At 42.0% G+C, this 11,150-nt stretch overlaps 1 protein-coding gene across 1 annotated transcript in view; it reads right to left on the bottom strand.

Annotated features, from left to right (window-relative positions):
• Nucleotides 1-3,031: 3,031 nt before the first annotated feature.
• The window catches only part of DAW1 (dynein assembly factor with WDR repeat domains 1), a 68,249-nt gene continuing 60,130 nt past the window's right edge, over nucleotides 3,032-11,150 (bottom strand). Inside the window, exons 10-12 of the mRNA XM_006861912.1 lie at nucleotides 5,103-5,179; nucleotides 4,437-4,599; nucleotides 3,032-3,066 (exon numbers count right to left, since the gene is read on the bottom strand). Coding sequence (XP_006861974.1) covers nucleotides 3,032-3,066; nucleotides 4,437-4,599; nucleotides 5,103-5,179 — 275 coding nt within the window. The remainder of the gene's footprint in view (nucleotides 3,067-4,436; nucleotides 4,600-5,102; nucleotides 5,180-11,150) is intronic.

Raw genomic sequence — 11,150 nt, 5'->3', positions numbered from 1 at the left:
ATGTCTTTGCCATTTTTATCCAGAGCACTGGCTTCATCCATGGACACCATGAGCAACTGAATTTCAAATTCAAATTCAAGTTCATCACCTCCTCAGATATGGATGACTAAGAAAATGTTGAGTAAGTACAACAGAGCACTCTGGAGTGTGTAGTAACCATTAGATTTTTTTTTTTTTTTAAGAATTTTATAAATTTCTTCTTATTTTTCTCATAAAGGGATACAATAGTGTCTCATGTTCTGGAAGGAGTACTATAGGAAGACTTTTGAAATGCCACTTAATAACATTTGCCTCTTTGCCCTCATCTACAATGGTTTCCGTTGCTGGGTCAGTTGGAAGAGACTTGATTTCTTACTTAGAAGGTGAGCCATTGCCAAGCAGTATGCTCCTGGAATTCAGAACCATAGCCACCAAATATTTAGTTGAACCCAAATTTCACCCACACCCTTGAATCCATAAAAATCCATGAGCACTTAAAATATTCCCTGCGTTTATTTGATTCTCTGTTTTCTGGAAGGAGATGAGTTGGAAGGTTTTTCTGTCTATTGCAGTGATGCCTCAAACCATGATACAAGTGAGGAGAATGTTTGTCTTGATCAGTTCCTCAATACATTTAAATTCAAGGCATTGAAGCCATGTTCACAAGAAACAATGCTGTTGTTATTGGGTGCCATTGATTCTGACTCATAGTAAAGCTCATGGCAGAGAAGAACTGTACCATGGGTTTTCCTAGGACGTCATCTTTATGCCATTGGTTGCCAGGTCTTTTCCTCCTGGGACTGGTTGGTGGGTTCAGATCTACCAGCATATCCTTAACCACATGCTTCCCTCAGTGGTTAGTATTTGTTGTTAAGTGCCATCAAGTCGGTTCTGACCCACAGCAATCCTGTATAGGGTTTCCGAGGAGCAACTGGTGAGCTTGAACAATACTAAAAACCAAATCCAATGACTTAACGTTGACTTCAATTCATACAGCCAAACTCACTGCCTTAAAGTCTACTCCAACTCATAGCAACCTTGTAGGAAAGAGGAGAACTGATCCTTAAGGTTTCTGAAACTTCAGAACTTTATGGAAGCCGATCTCATCAAGTCCGAACCATCAAGCTCTCTGCAGTTATACCGTTAACCACGGTGTCACCAGAACTCCTTGTCTTTCACGATCAAACACAAACCAGCTTGATCCTCTGTAGTTTAGGGACTGTGACGAAATAATAAAATTGAAAGTACTCACAATTCTTAAACTCTCAATTCATTGGAATTAAAATAAACTTTACTGAAACATTAAAAAAAAAAAAAAAGCCCATATTAGACTTTCATCAGTTAATACTAAAAGACAGAATTTACTATTGGATCCCCTGATAGACGGTGTCGTTGGAAAGTAAATGATCACAGTACAATTTCCAACAGAAGGTCCCATTAAGAAAAATGGTAGTCTCTCTTGCCCATCCTACTGGTTTTTATCTTCATAAGGAGATGGGGAAATGTTTTTCCAATGCATCAGGATGCATGAGATACGTCATATGCCCCAGATATGCCAAGAGGGTCCTAGGCTTCAACCCATGCCACAATCTGTGTGATTGTCCACACATCCCCTCATCTATTAAGGACACAGAATGAAAAGTTTACTCTTCTTACTTATTCAACCAGAGCTGTAAGGAAACAAGAACTTATCTGTCCAAAGGCACGCAGTGCCACCTGCTGACAGGAGAGAGAACCAAGAAGTGTGTGCAAGCATGAAAGCACTTCTTGAAAATGCAGAGAAGTCTTACCTAATTTCCACAGATGAAAGAAGAGAAAACCATGTTTTTCATTGCAAAAACAAACAAAACACAATCCTTTATATTTCAGCAGCGCTCAGCTTGGTGCCCGATGATTTGCTCGGATACCTCAATTGTCTTCAACTTAGATTTTTTTACTTCAATAATCTACAGGTCATTCTCTGACTTCTTAAGAGAGAAATCTGCATATTTATTCTTCCATCCATTTTCGGCCTTGTTATTGCTGTTGAGTTGGTTCTGACTCAGAGCAACCCTGTAAAGGGTTTCCAAGGAGTGGCTGGTGAGTTTGAACCACTGATCTGTGGTTCAAACCAACATCATGGTCTAGTGCTTTATCCTGCATCACCACACCAGGACTCCGTTTCTAGTTTAGCTGGTACAAATAGCTAAGCTCTTGACTACTAACCAGAGAAGGGGCCATTTGAACTTAGTCAGAGGTACCTCCTAAGAAAAGCTTGGTAATTTACTTCCAAAGTCTCAGCCACCGAAAATTCGATGGAGCACTTGTGAGGTTGTCATGAGTAAGAATCACCTTGCTGACACAGGTTTGGGTTTTTAAGTTTTATTCATCTAGAATATATTTGCTATTTTTGTTTTCTCTATATACTCTCTTGATTTAATTTGTAAAACATTTTTTATATGGTGAATATCCACAACTTTTTTTGGGTGGTGGGGGGCAGGGAGAAGTTGGGAAATGGTAGGAGGGAGATACATTCTTGAAGATGAAGGAAGGTAAAGTCCAGCTTTTATTTCAAAATTGTAGCTCTCATTCTTTGCTCCAACATGCAAAATAAAAACATCAACAATAAAAATTCCAGTCTAAATCCCCTTGAAAACATACATCTTAAATGTAGATACACAATTCACAGAAAATTTTCTCCAAAAATTTTATGCCTCAGAAAGCACAGTCATGAATGCCTTCAAAAGGGAGTATAGGAGACACAGAGCTAGATAGAATAAAGTACTCTGCTTCCCTTCATCAGAGCTATGAGGCTATTCAGGTCTTTAAAACCTAAAACAAAGCTGAGATATCCAGTAACCTTAGCCAGGCTGTTTCCCACCATCCCTATCAAATCATATAAATTGTAGAATCACATCAGTTTTAATTGGCACTCGTGTGTAAACGGGCAACTTCAAAAAAAAATAAATAAATAAAGTATATGAAGTATCAAAACAGCTTGCTTGCTGTCTCTGAAGCTCAAATTCTTGATCACCATTGCTAACAACTTTGTTCACCAATCAATTTCTGTGCATCAGCGCCATATCCGACAGGTGTTATCCTTGCTGCCTAGTAAAACAGAATTCACAATGTTAGTTCTGCCAAGAGTCTAGCCACTTCACTTTCTCTATTATGAACTGGCACTTTCTGGAGCTCCAGAGGTGGCACAGTGGTTAAAGTACTTGGCTGCTAACCAATAGGTCAGCACTTCAAACCCACCAGCCACTTCACTGGAGAAAGATGCGGCCGTCTGCTTCCATAAGGATTTTCAGCCTTGGAAACCCTTTGGGCTGACTTTGTCCTGTGAGTTAGAATTGACATGATGGTTCTGAGTTTGTTTTTTGTTTTAATTTGGTCAAAGAGAACACTGGATCTGAGACCAAATTAACAAAAGCTGCTTATTTGTAAACAAGGAAAACCATCTTCTATCAATTTCATTTCAGCAGGGGGTCAAAGGTGTGAGTGAGCAGAGTCCATTTTATAAAGATGAATCCCAAGACAGTCTCTGATGGACAAGTGTTCTGTGAAGGTGGGCGGGGCCACTCACAATTATTGATGTGTGGAATGAGCCAGACTGAGTTCCTGAGTAGGGCCCACAGTTGGGAAGGCGTGCGTGTTTGTTTTGTGTGTATGTGGTTCTGCAGGATTACAACTGGTGCTAAATTAGCCAGGTCCCCAGTCTTACTCACAGCAGCAAAACTCAATGGCATCTTAGAACTGGAGAGATCCCAAGGATGTAGCCACCTCACCCATGCCCTCTGCTTATTCCTTCTGCCCTCCTTCAAACACGCCGCCAAATGGAAATGCAGGGGATCTGAACGTCTCCAGATTTGGGTGATTCACATGCTATGAAGGAGCACCTTCCACTTAGAACATTTCAAAACGTCACTAGATTTTTCTCACTGTTTTACTCATCTTCAGCCAGAATGTAACAGTTGTCTTCTCCCTTCCATCATCCCTGCTATTGCAAGGCAATCTTGAAACCATCCCATAGGGGGTGCCATCCACCTTTCATCTATAGAAACGACCATCCTGGGCTAGATGCTATTGATTCCCTAACCTTCAGGAGCCAGAAATCCACACTCACTGACTCAATTCCAATGCATAGCGACCGGAGGGTTTCCAAGGCTGTCATTTTTGCAGAAGCAGACTGACACATCTTTCTCCTATCCAGTGGCTAGTGGGTTTGAGCTGCCTATCTTTCAGTTAGCAGCTGAGTGTTTCACTACTGAGCCACCTGAAGAGAAAATTCACTCCTGTGGTTCCCAATGCAACTACAATTAAATAATGGGGATAGAACATCCTACCAGAGTGAGTTACAGCTGAGGAACAGGGGTCGTTGGGGGTGAAGAGGTACAATCCTTTAGACGTTCAGTTTGGGAATACTAACAGCCAATTTAAAAAGAAAGCTGAGATTGTGGTGCTTACTTCTCCCATACCTGTGATGACAATATCGCCTTTATAGTTGAAAGCACATGAAAAGATCTCATCCGTGTGCCCTTTGAGAATCTGGAGGCATTGGCCAGTGTGAGCATCCCAGACCCTCGCTGTTTTGTCAGAGCTGCCAGTTAGGAGATGGTTCCCTTGGGGGTTGAACGAAATCTGCGAAGGAGAAAGAAAGAAGATAGTACAAACATGGTATTTTTTCATCACCAGATGGATGTGACCAATTCCCAGTATATTTTTAATAAGCACAAACAGGGGATGTTACTAATCACCTGTCAGCCTCCCAGCATAGATTTTATTCTCACACAGAACAATTCCTTTAGGATAGGAAAAAAATATTATAGAGACTAATACAGGAGAATTAAAACAACTTTCCTTGGAAGCCAAAGGCTCTAACCCTTCACAAAGCTAAGGATTCAAGACCAAGTCTCACTGCCATTTGAGTTCCCCCTGCCCCAATCTTTTTTCCAAAGTCTCTCAATATCCTTCTCCACGCAAAGAAAGAAGCAGGACCCTGATGTGGATCAGAACACAGGTCGGGTTCCTTTGAACCTGAACCTCTAGGCCATCCCTGCCCAACTTAACAGATCTGAGTGTCTTTGCTGCAGGTCTAGTATGTTATCGGTAAATCAATGGCTCTAAATGAGAATGCGACTCACCTTTGAAATTTCCCCTTCATGCCCTTCCAGTTTGGCGATGCATTTTTTTGTCACTGCACTGAAAACTCTTGCTGTTCCTTTTAAAGAAGGGTGTGGATATGTGTAAATTCATCTGAAATATACATCTTTGAAACACAGACTTGGAATTATCTAAACATCTCTCCCACTGACTCTTGAGCTTGCTGCTAAGTCCGTTTTCTAGACTGAGGTGAGAGCCAGCCGTGAAATACAAGCTGGTCCCACGGCATGGGAGGAGGGCCCAACTCCCGGAAAGCCTTTCTGGCCCTGGCATATTAGAGGAGACAATGGGTCCCCAGGTAGAAGAGGGGAGAAAACTCATAAAGCAAAGGGTTTTGAAGGGAAAATAAGTTTCAGAAGAATGGAGCAGCTAAGTCAGGTAGGTCCGAGGTATGATTTGAAAGGCACATTGTTGCTGTTGTTAAGTGCTGTTGAGTTAATTTCAAGTCATAGCAACCATGTATAGGGTTTCCAAAGAGGAGCTGGTGGCTTTGAATTGTTGACCTTGTGGTTATAAGCCCAGTGCTGAGCCTGCAGCGCCACCAGGAGTCCAGAGAGGTACATGAGACCTGCCAAAGAATGAGTAACTGCTCAGGGGCTGTTGTTTTTACCTGCTATTGAGTCAGGGGACTCGGGTGGTCCCATACACAACAGGATCAGATCCTTGAGATCCACAAGATTGTCAGGGGGGACTTCCAGAAGTGCACTGTTGTTGTTGTTAAGTGTTATCGAGTCGTTTCTGACTCATAGTGACCTTGTAAAGCATTTCCGAGGAGCAGCTAGTGGGGTTGAACTGCCGGCCTTGTGGTTTGCAGCCCAGTGCTGATCCTACAGCGCCACATCAGGACTCCTGCAGTACACTACTCAGGCCTTTCTTCCTGGTCTATCTTAGTCTGGAGGCTCTGCTGAAAACTACTCAACATCAGCCTCCACTAACAGGTAAGTGTGAGGGGCTCATGTAGATTGTTCACTGTCTGGGAATTGAGCTGGTGTCTCATGCATGGGAGTCAAGGATTCTAGCCCTGAGCCACCACCCTCCTCTAGGAAACTCTTTTCAACAGATTGTTCTCTGCTACAGCCCAGTGCCTAGAGAGTGCCAGGTACACAGCAGACAACAAATAAATGTAAGATGCATGGATGGAGGTTTGCATGAAAGATGTAATTTTTCTCAGTTTAAAGGAATGGAGGAGTTAAATCAATACAAAAACCTAAACCAAACCTACCAGCACTGAGTCAACTCTGACTAGGAGGAACCTAATAGGGGAGAGTAGAGCTACTCTAGAGGGTATCCAAGGCTGGAAATCTTTATGGGAGCAGACAGCCTCATCTTTCTTCCGTGGAACATCAGGTGGGTTTAAACTGCTGACCTTGTAGTTAACAGCCCAATCAATGCCTAACTCACAGGGGTACCAGGGCACCTTAAATACATATGTTGTTGTTGTGTACCATTGAGTTGTGTACCATTCTGACTCAGAAACCTTGTATATGGTTTCTGAGAACAGCTAATGGGCTTGAACTGCCAACTTGATGGTTACCAGTTCAGTGCTTTCCCCACAGTGCCACACCAGGGCTCTTGAATACACACAGAGAGAAACAGCAGTAGTGAACTTTTTGTCAGAAGGAATGCTACAGTTCACCTGAACAGATAAAAGATGCTGTCTTCATGCAAATTGTAAGATGACGTAGAAGTAAATACTTTCTTTTCATTTAGAGGAAAGCAAAATATCTCTATAAAATTTTTGCTTACCTTTACCTTGTAAACGTTAGGAGAAAGTAGACACAGTGGTAAGAATTGTGATTTTGGAATTCATGTGATAGAAAATCTAAAGCACATGACTTAGGTGGAGATTTCCAAAGTCCTCCAGGAACCCAATCAACACGTATACTGAGTATGTTAATAACACAGAGGGGAATCTCCTATGGAGACAAATACTCTCAATTTTACAAACTCAGATTTTGAAGCTTCCAAAAAGTGAGACAACATGGCCTGGAACTCTCTAGAAAGACTCTATAAAGAGAGCTGCCTCTCTAGGAATCAATGCAACAACAAGAAGAAAACTTCATTTTACAGCATTCTCAAGAAAAAAGAAAAGAAGATGCATATTGCACATAAAGAAAGAGATGTCGCTGTTGAATGAGATTCTAATCCTTAAAAATGAAACATGGTGTAAAGACCAAAGGAATCAAAAACAAAAATAAATGTCTAAATATTAAAACAGAGTCCTGATGTGGTGCTGTGGGTTAATGCGCTGGACTGAGAAATCAGCATGAGCCGCAAGGTCAGCGGTTCAAGCTCACCAGCCACTATACGGAAACCCTATACAGGGTCCCTATGGGTGGAAACCAACTTGACGGCACTTTAACAACAGGAATAGCAAATATAAAAACAACTTATAAAGCCTAAAGCACAGAATGTTGTTGTTGTTAGGTGTCATCGAGTTGGTACTGACTCATAGCGACCCTATGCACAGCAGAACTAAACACTGCCCGATCCTGGGCCAACCTCACTATCGTTGTCACACTTGAGTCCATTGATGCTGCCGCTTTGCCAATCCATCTCACTTTTTCTTATCTTTTTCTCTGACCCTCCACCTTACCAAAAATGATAGCCTTCTCTAGTTACTTGTCTCTCCTGACAATATGTCCAAAGTATGAGAGATGAAATTTGGCCATCCTGGCCTCCAAGGAGCACTTTGGCTGCACTTCTTCCAACACAGATCTGTTGGTTCAATATTCTCCTCTAACACCATAACTCAAAAGCATCAATTTTTCCACATTCTTCCTTAGTTGCACAGAATGAGCATGCCAAACAAAGGTGTGTATTTGTCTGTTTGCCTGCTTGTTTGGGTTTCCTGTAGCAATCGTTGAATCGGCGCTAGGCTGAAGGCGCACTGAGAGAGTGACCCTAGCAGTGGACTTAGAGGACAAGGCACACTCACTCACCAGTCATTAACTCCTAATAGACCATCACATAAAGTTACAAGCTGACACAGACCTAGTGCTGCATCAGACACAGTCACCAACTATATGGTCCATAAGATCACACTCTGAATGGTTTCCCGGAAGATGACCTACAGATAATATGGTGCCCTGTGTGGTTTCATGGAGATTAAACCTAGTGGAGAATCTCAAATTGTTATCAAGGAAATGATGAACTCCAAGCCCACTGCTGTCTGGTTGATTCTGACTCATGGTGACTCTGTAAGGCAGAGTAAAGCTGTCCCATCAGGTTTCTGAGGCTGTAAATCTTTACAGGAGCAGACAGCCTCATTGTTCTCCACAGAGAAGCTGTGGTTTGAACAACTAACTTTGCAGTTATCAGTCCAAATGCTTAACCCATTGTACCAACAGTGTTCCTTGAAGATATGATCTTCAGGGAGACAATGGCTTGAGGAGGACGTAGCACAACATCATCAGTGGCTTCAAGGTGATGACACAAAGTCTGAAAACAGAAGATGCAGGCATTCCTGGCATCATACGTGGTCATCAGGGAATTACACTGGAGTGCTGGTGTGGTGGGCACTGGACTGCAAGGTCAGTTTGAACCACAAGTCAGCAATTCAAACTCACTAGCCACTCCTCAGAAACCCTACAGGGTCTCCAGGAGTCAGAATTGATTCACTGGCACTTAACAACAACAACAAATGTAACACACTGGACTCCTACTGTAGTGCTGTAGATCAGCACTAGATTGTGAACCTGTCAACCACAAGATCAGCAGTTTCAAACCCACCAGAAGCTCCTCACAAACCCTACATAGAGTTGTTATGAGTTGGAACTGACTTGACAGCATTTAGCAACAACAGTGTGACACACTACATTGTATAGTGTCATATCTTATATCCCAGGATCTGACAGAGAGAGACTGACTGTGGAGTCATCCAGGGCTTTCAAAGAGATGGCATAAATACAGTATCATCGCATGACACTGAAGGGCATGGCCTAACACATGCACACCTAAGAGTTGACAGGAATGTAATGCAACGTTCTTCGTGTTCTTCATGTAGCTAACTCATCACATCATAAATGTTCATAAAGGAGATGAAATGTAAATAGTATGGTTTTATACATGGCTATTCAAGGTATAGTACAGTGTATAGCAAGCACTGAGCATGGTTTCAACCAGAGATAGCACATATATCATTACACATGGCTACCAAGGGGAGGTCTCATCAGTAGTGTAACATGATATGTGGTTATAAAGGAGATGCCATTTACTATATGAATCATGTTAATAATGAGATGGAGTACATGTAATGTCTCATCATACATGAGCATCAAGAGTATTAAGCAGACTTGCTGAAACATCATACGTGATGACAAGGAGATGGCGCAGACATAGTCACTAAGGAGCTGGTGGTCCTCAGGACATCACATGACAAACAAAGCCTAGAGTACCTGTAACAGACTTGTGGTGGGAACGGGGATGATGACATGCTGCTGTTGAGGACTCAGAAGGAAGCAGGGAGCGTGGTAGGGAAAGTCTATGTCATCTTGCTGTTGTTGGTAAGTATGGAATCATAGTGACCCTGTATAGGATTTCCAAGGAGTGGCTGGTAGGTTTGAATCTCCATCGTCGTGGTTAGAAGTCCAGTGCTTAGGTTACAGCACTATATCAGGACTTATACATCATCTTAGAGAATACTTAGATTGTCAAAAACAGAATGTTGGTAGAAACAGAAATTTCGAAGGAGATTTTCTGGTGAGGTCTGAGAAGAAAACGAGATACATGCTATTGGAGACTGGAAGACAGGAAGTCCTTGCTTTGTGGTGGCAGGATGTTTAGCTGCTTTGTGTCCTACAGTTACATGGAAAGCAGAACTTGCGAAGATGCTGAATATTTAGCTGAAGAAATTTCCATGCTAAATATTGAAGGAGTGGTCTATTTCTTCTTAATACTTGAGTAAAATGCAAAAGGAGAGAAATGGATCAGGGGAAGAGATATAGGGACAAAATGGAATGAAGGCTTGACAATTTGGGAACTTATTTGCCTCGGCAGATTGCTAACATTTAGGAGATTCACTATCAGGAAACCATTCTTCAGAGAGAGAACTAAGTGTGTGAGTAGATATTCTTTTGCTACTAATTCAAGAGAACCATAAGTTCAGAATATTATTTCACTCTAAAGGTTATTTGAAGAAACAAGTATGCTACTCGTGAACACAATTTCATTCATTTCCTCAAACACTAGAAAAAAGATATTTAACAAGGAAAAATATGTGGAGGACCCTGTTCGCTAATGAAGTGAATTCCCATGACATAAATGGAAGACCCACAATGTTTTTATATCAGACAAAACACTGCTGGCTTGGACTGAATGACATAGAGAAAGGAGGAAACCAAGGAAGGTTATTAGACTCTCACAATTCTACAGGCAGGAAGAGAGGGCTATAACTACTCTACCGCAAACACGTGCTACCCTTCATGAAAAAATTACAGGGGCTCAGTGAGCAGGACCTTGGTCCCAGAAGATGGATGTTTGTGCCTTGAGGGTAGAGCCATGAGGATGAAGCCTTGAGTGACAGGGGACTGTTCCCATGACTTAACCAGATGGAATCCATCCGACTGGGCTTCAAAATTGCTGTGAACCAGTGATTCCTTTCTTCCTTTAATTGTCTCCCTTTTAGAATAAGAATGTCTAAAACTGCTGTCCAATTACTTTGTCACCATTGCATATTAGGAGCATTTATCATATATTCAAGTTTCACAGGCCCAAGGATAAAGAATACCCAGCATGAATTCTCCAGAGTCTCACCCTTACCTGTTTTATATTATTTAGATGATGCAGGGGATACAACATCGTGCATGTTAAATATCGAAACAGTGCATAATATCGCATCCTACCTGGTACTTTGCTATACATGAGGTTTTCAGTGACTAAATATTCAGAGGTAGTTTGTCACTCCGTCTTCCTAGTCTGTCTTCATCTGGAAACTCATCTGAAACCTGTCCACCATGGGTGACCCTGCTGGTATTTAAAATACCAGTGGCAGAGCTTCCAGAATCACAGCAACTCACAAGCCACCACAG

The sequence above is a fragment of the Chrysochloris asiatica genome, unplaced genomic scaffold, assembly GCF_000296735.1.
Source record: "Chrysochloris asiatica unplaced genomic scaffold, ChrAsi1.0 scaffold00044, whole genome shotgun sequence".
Taxonomy (NCBI): domain Eukaryota; kingdom Metazoa; phylum Chordata; class Mammalia; order Afrosoricida; family Chrysochloridae; genus Chrysochloris; species Chrysochloris asiatica.
The sequence above is the reverse complement of the archived record's forward strand: the minus strand, read 5'-3'. Positions and strand labels throughout refer to the sequence as shown.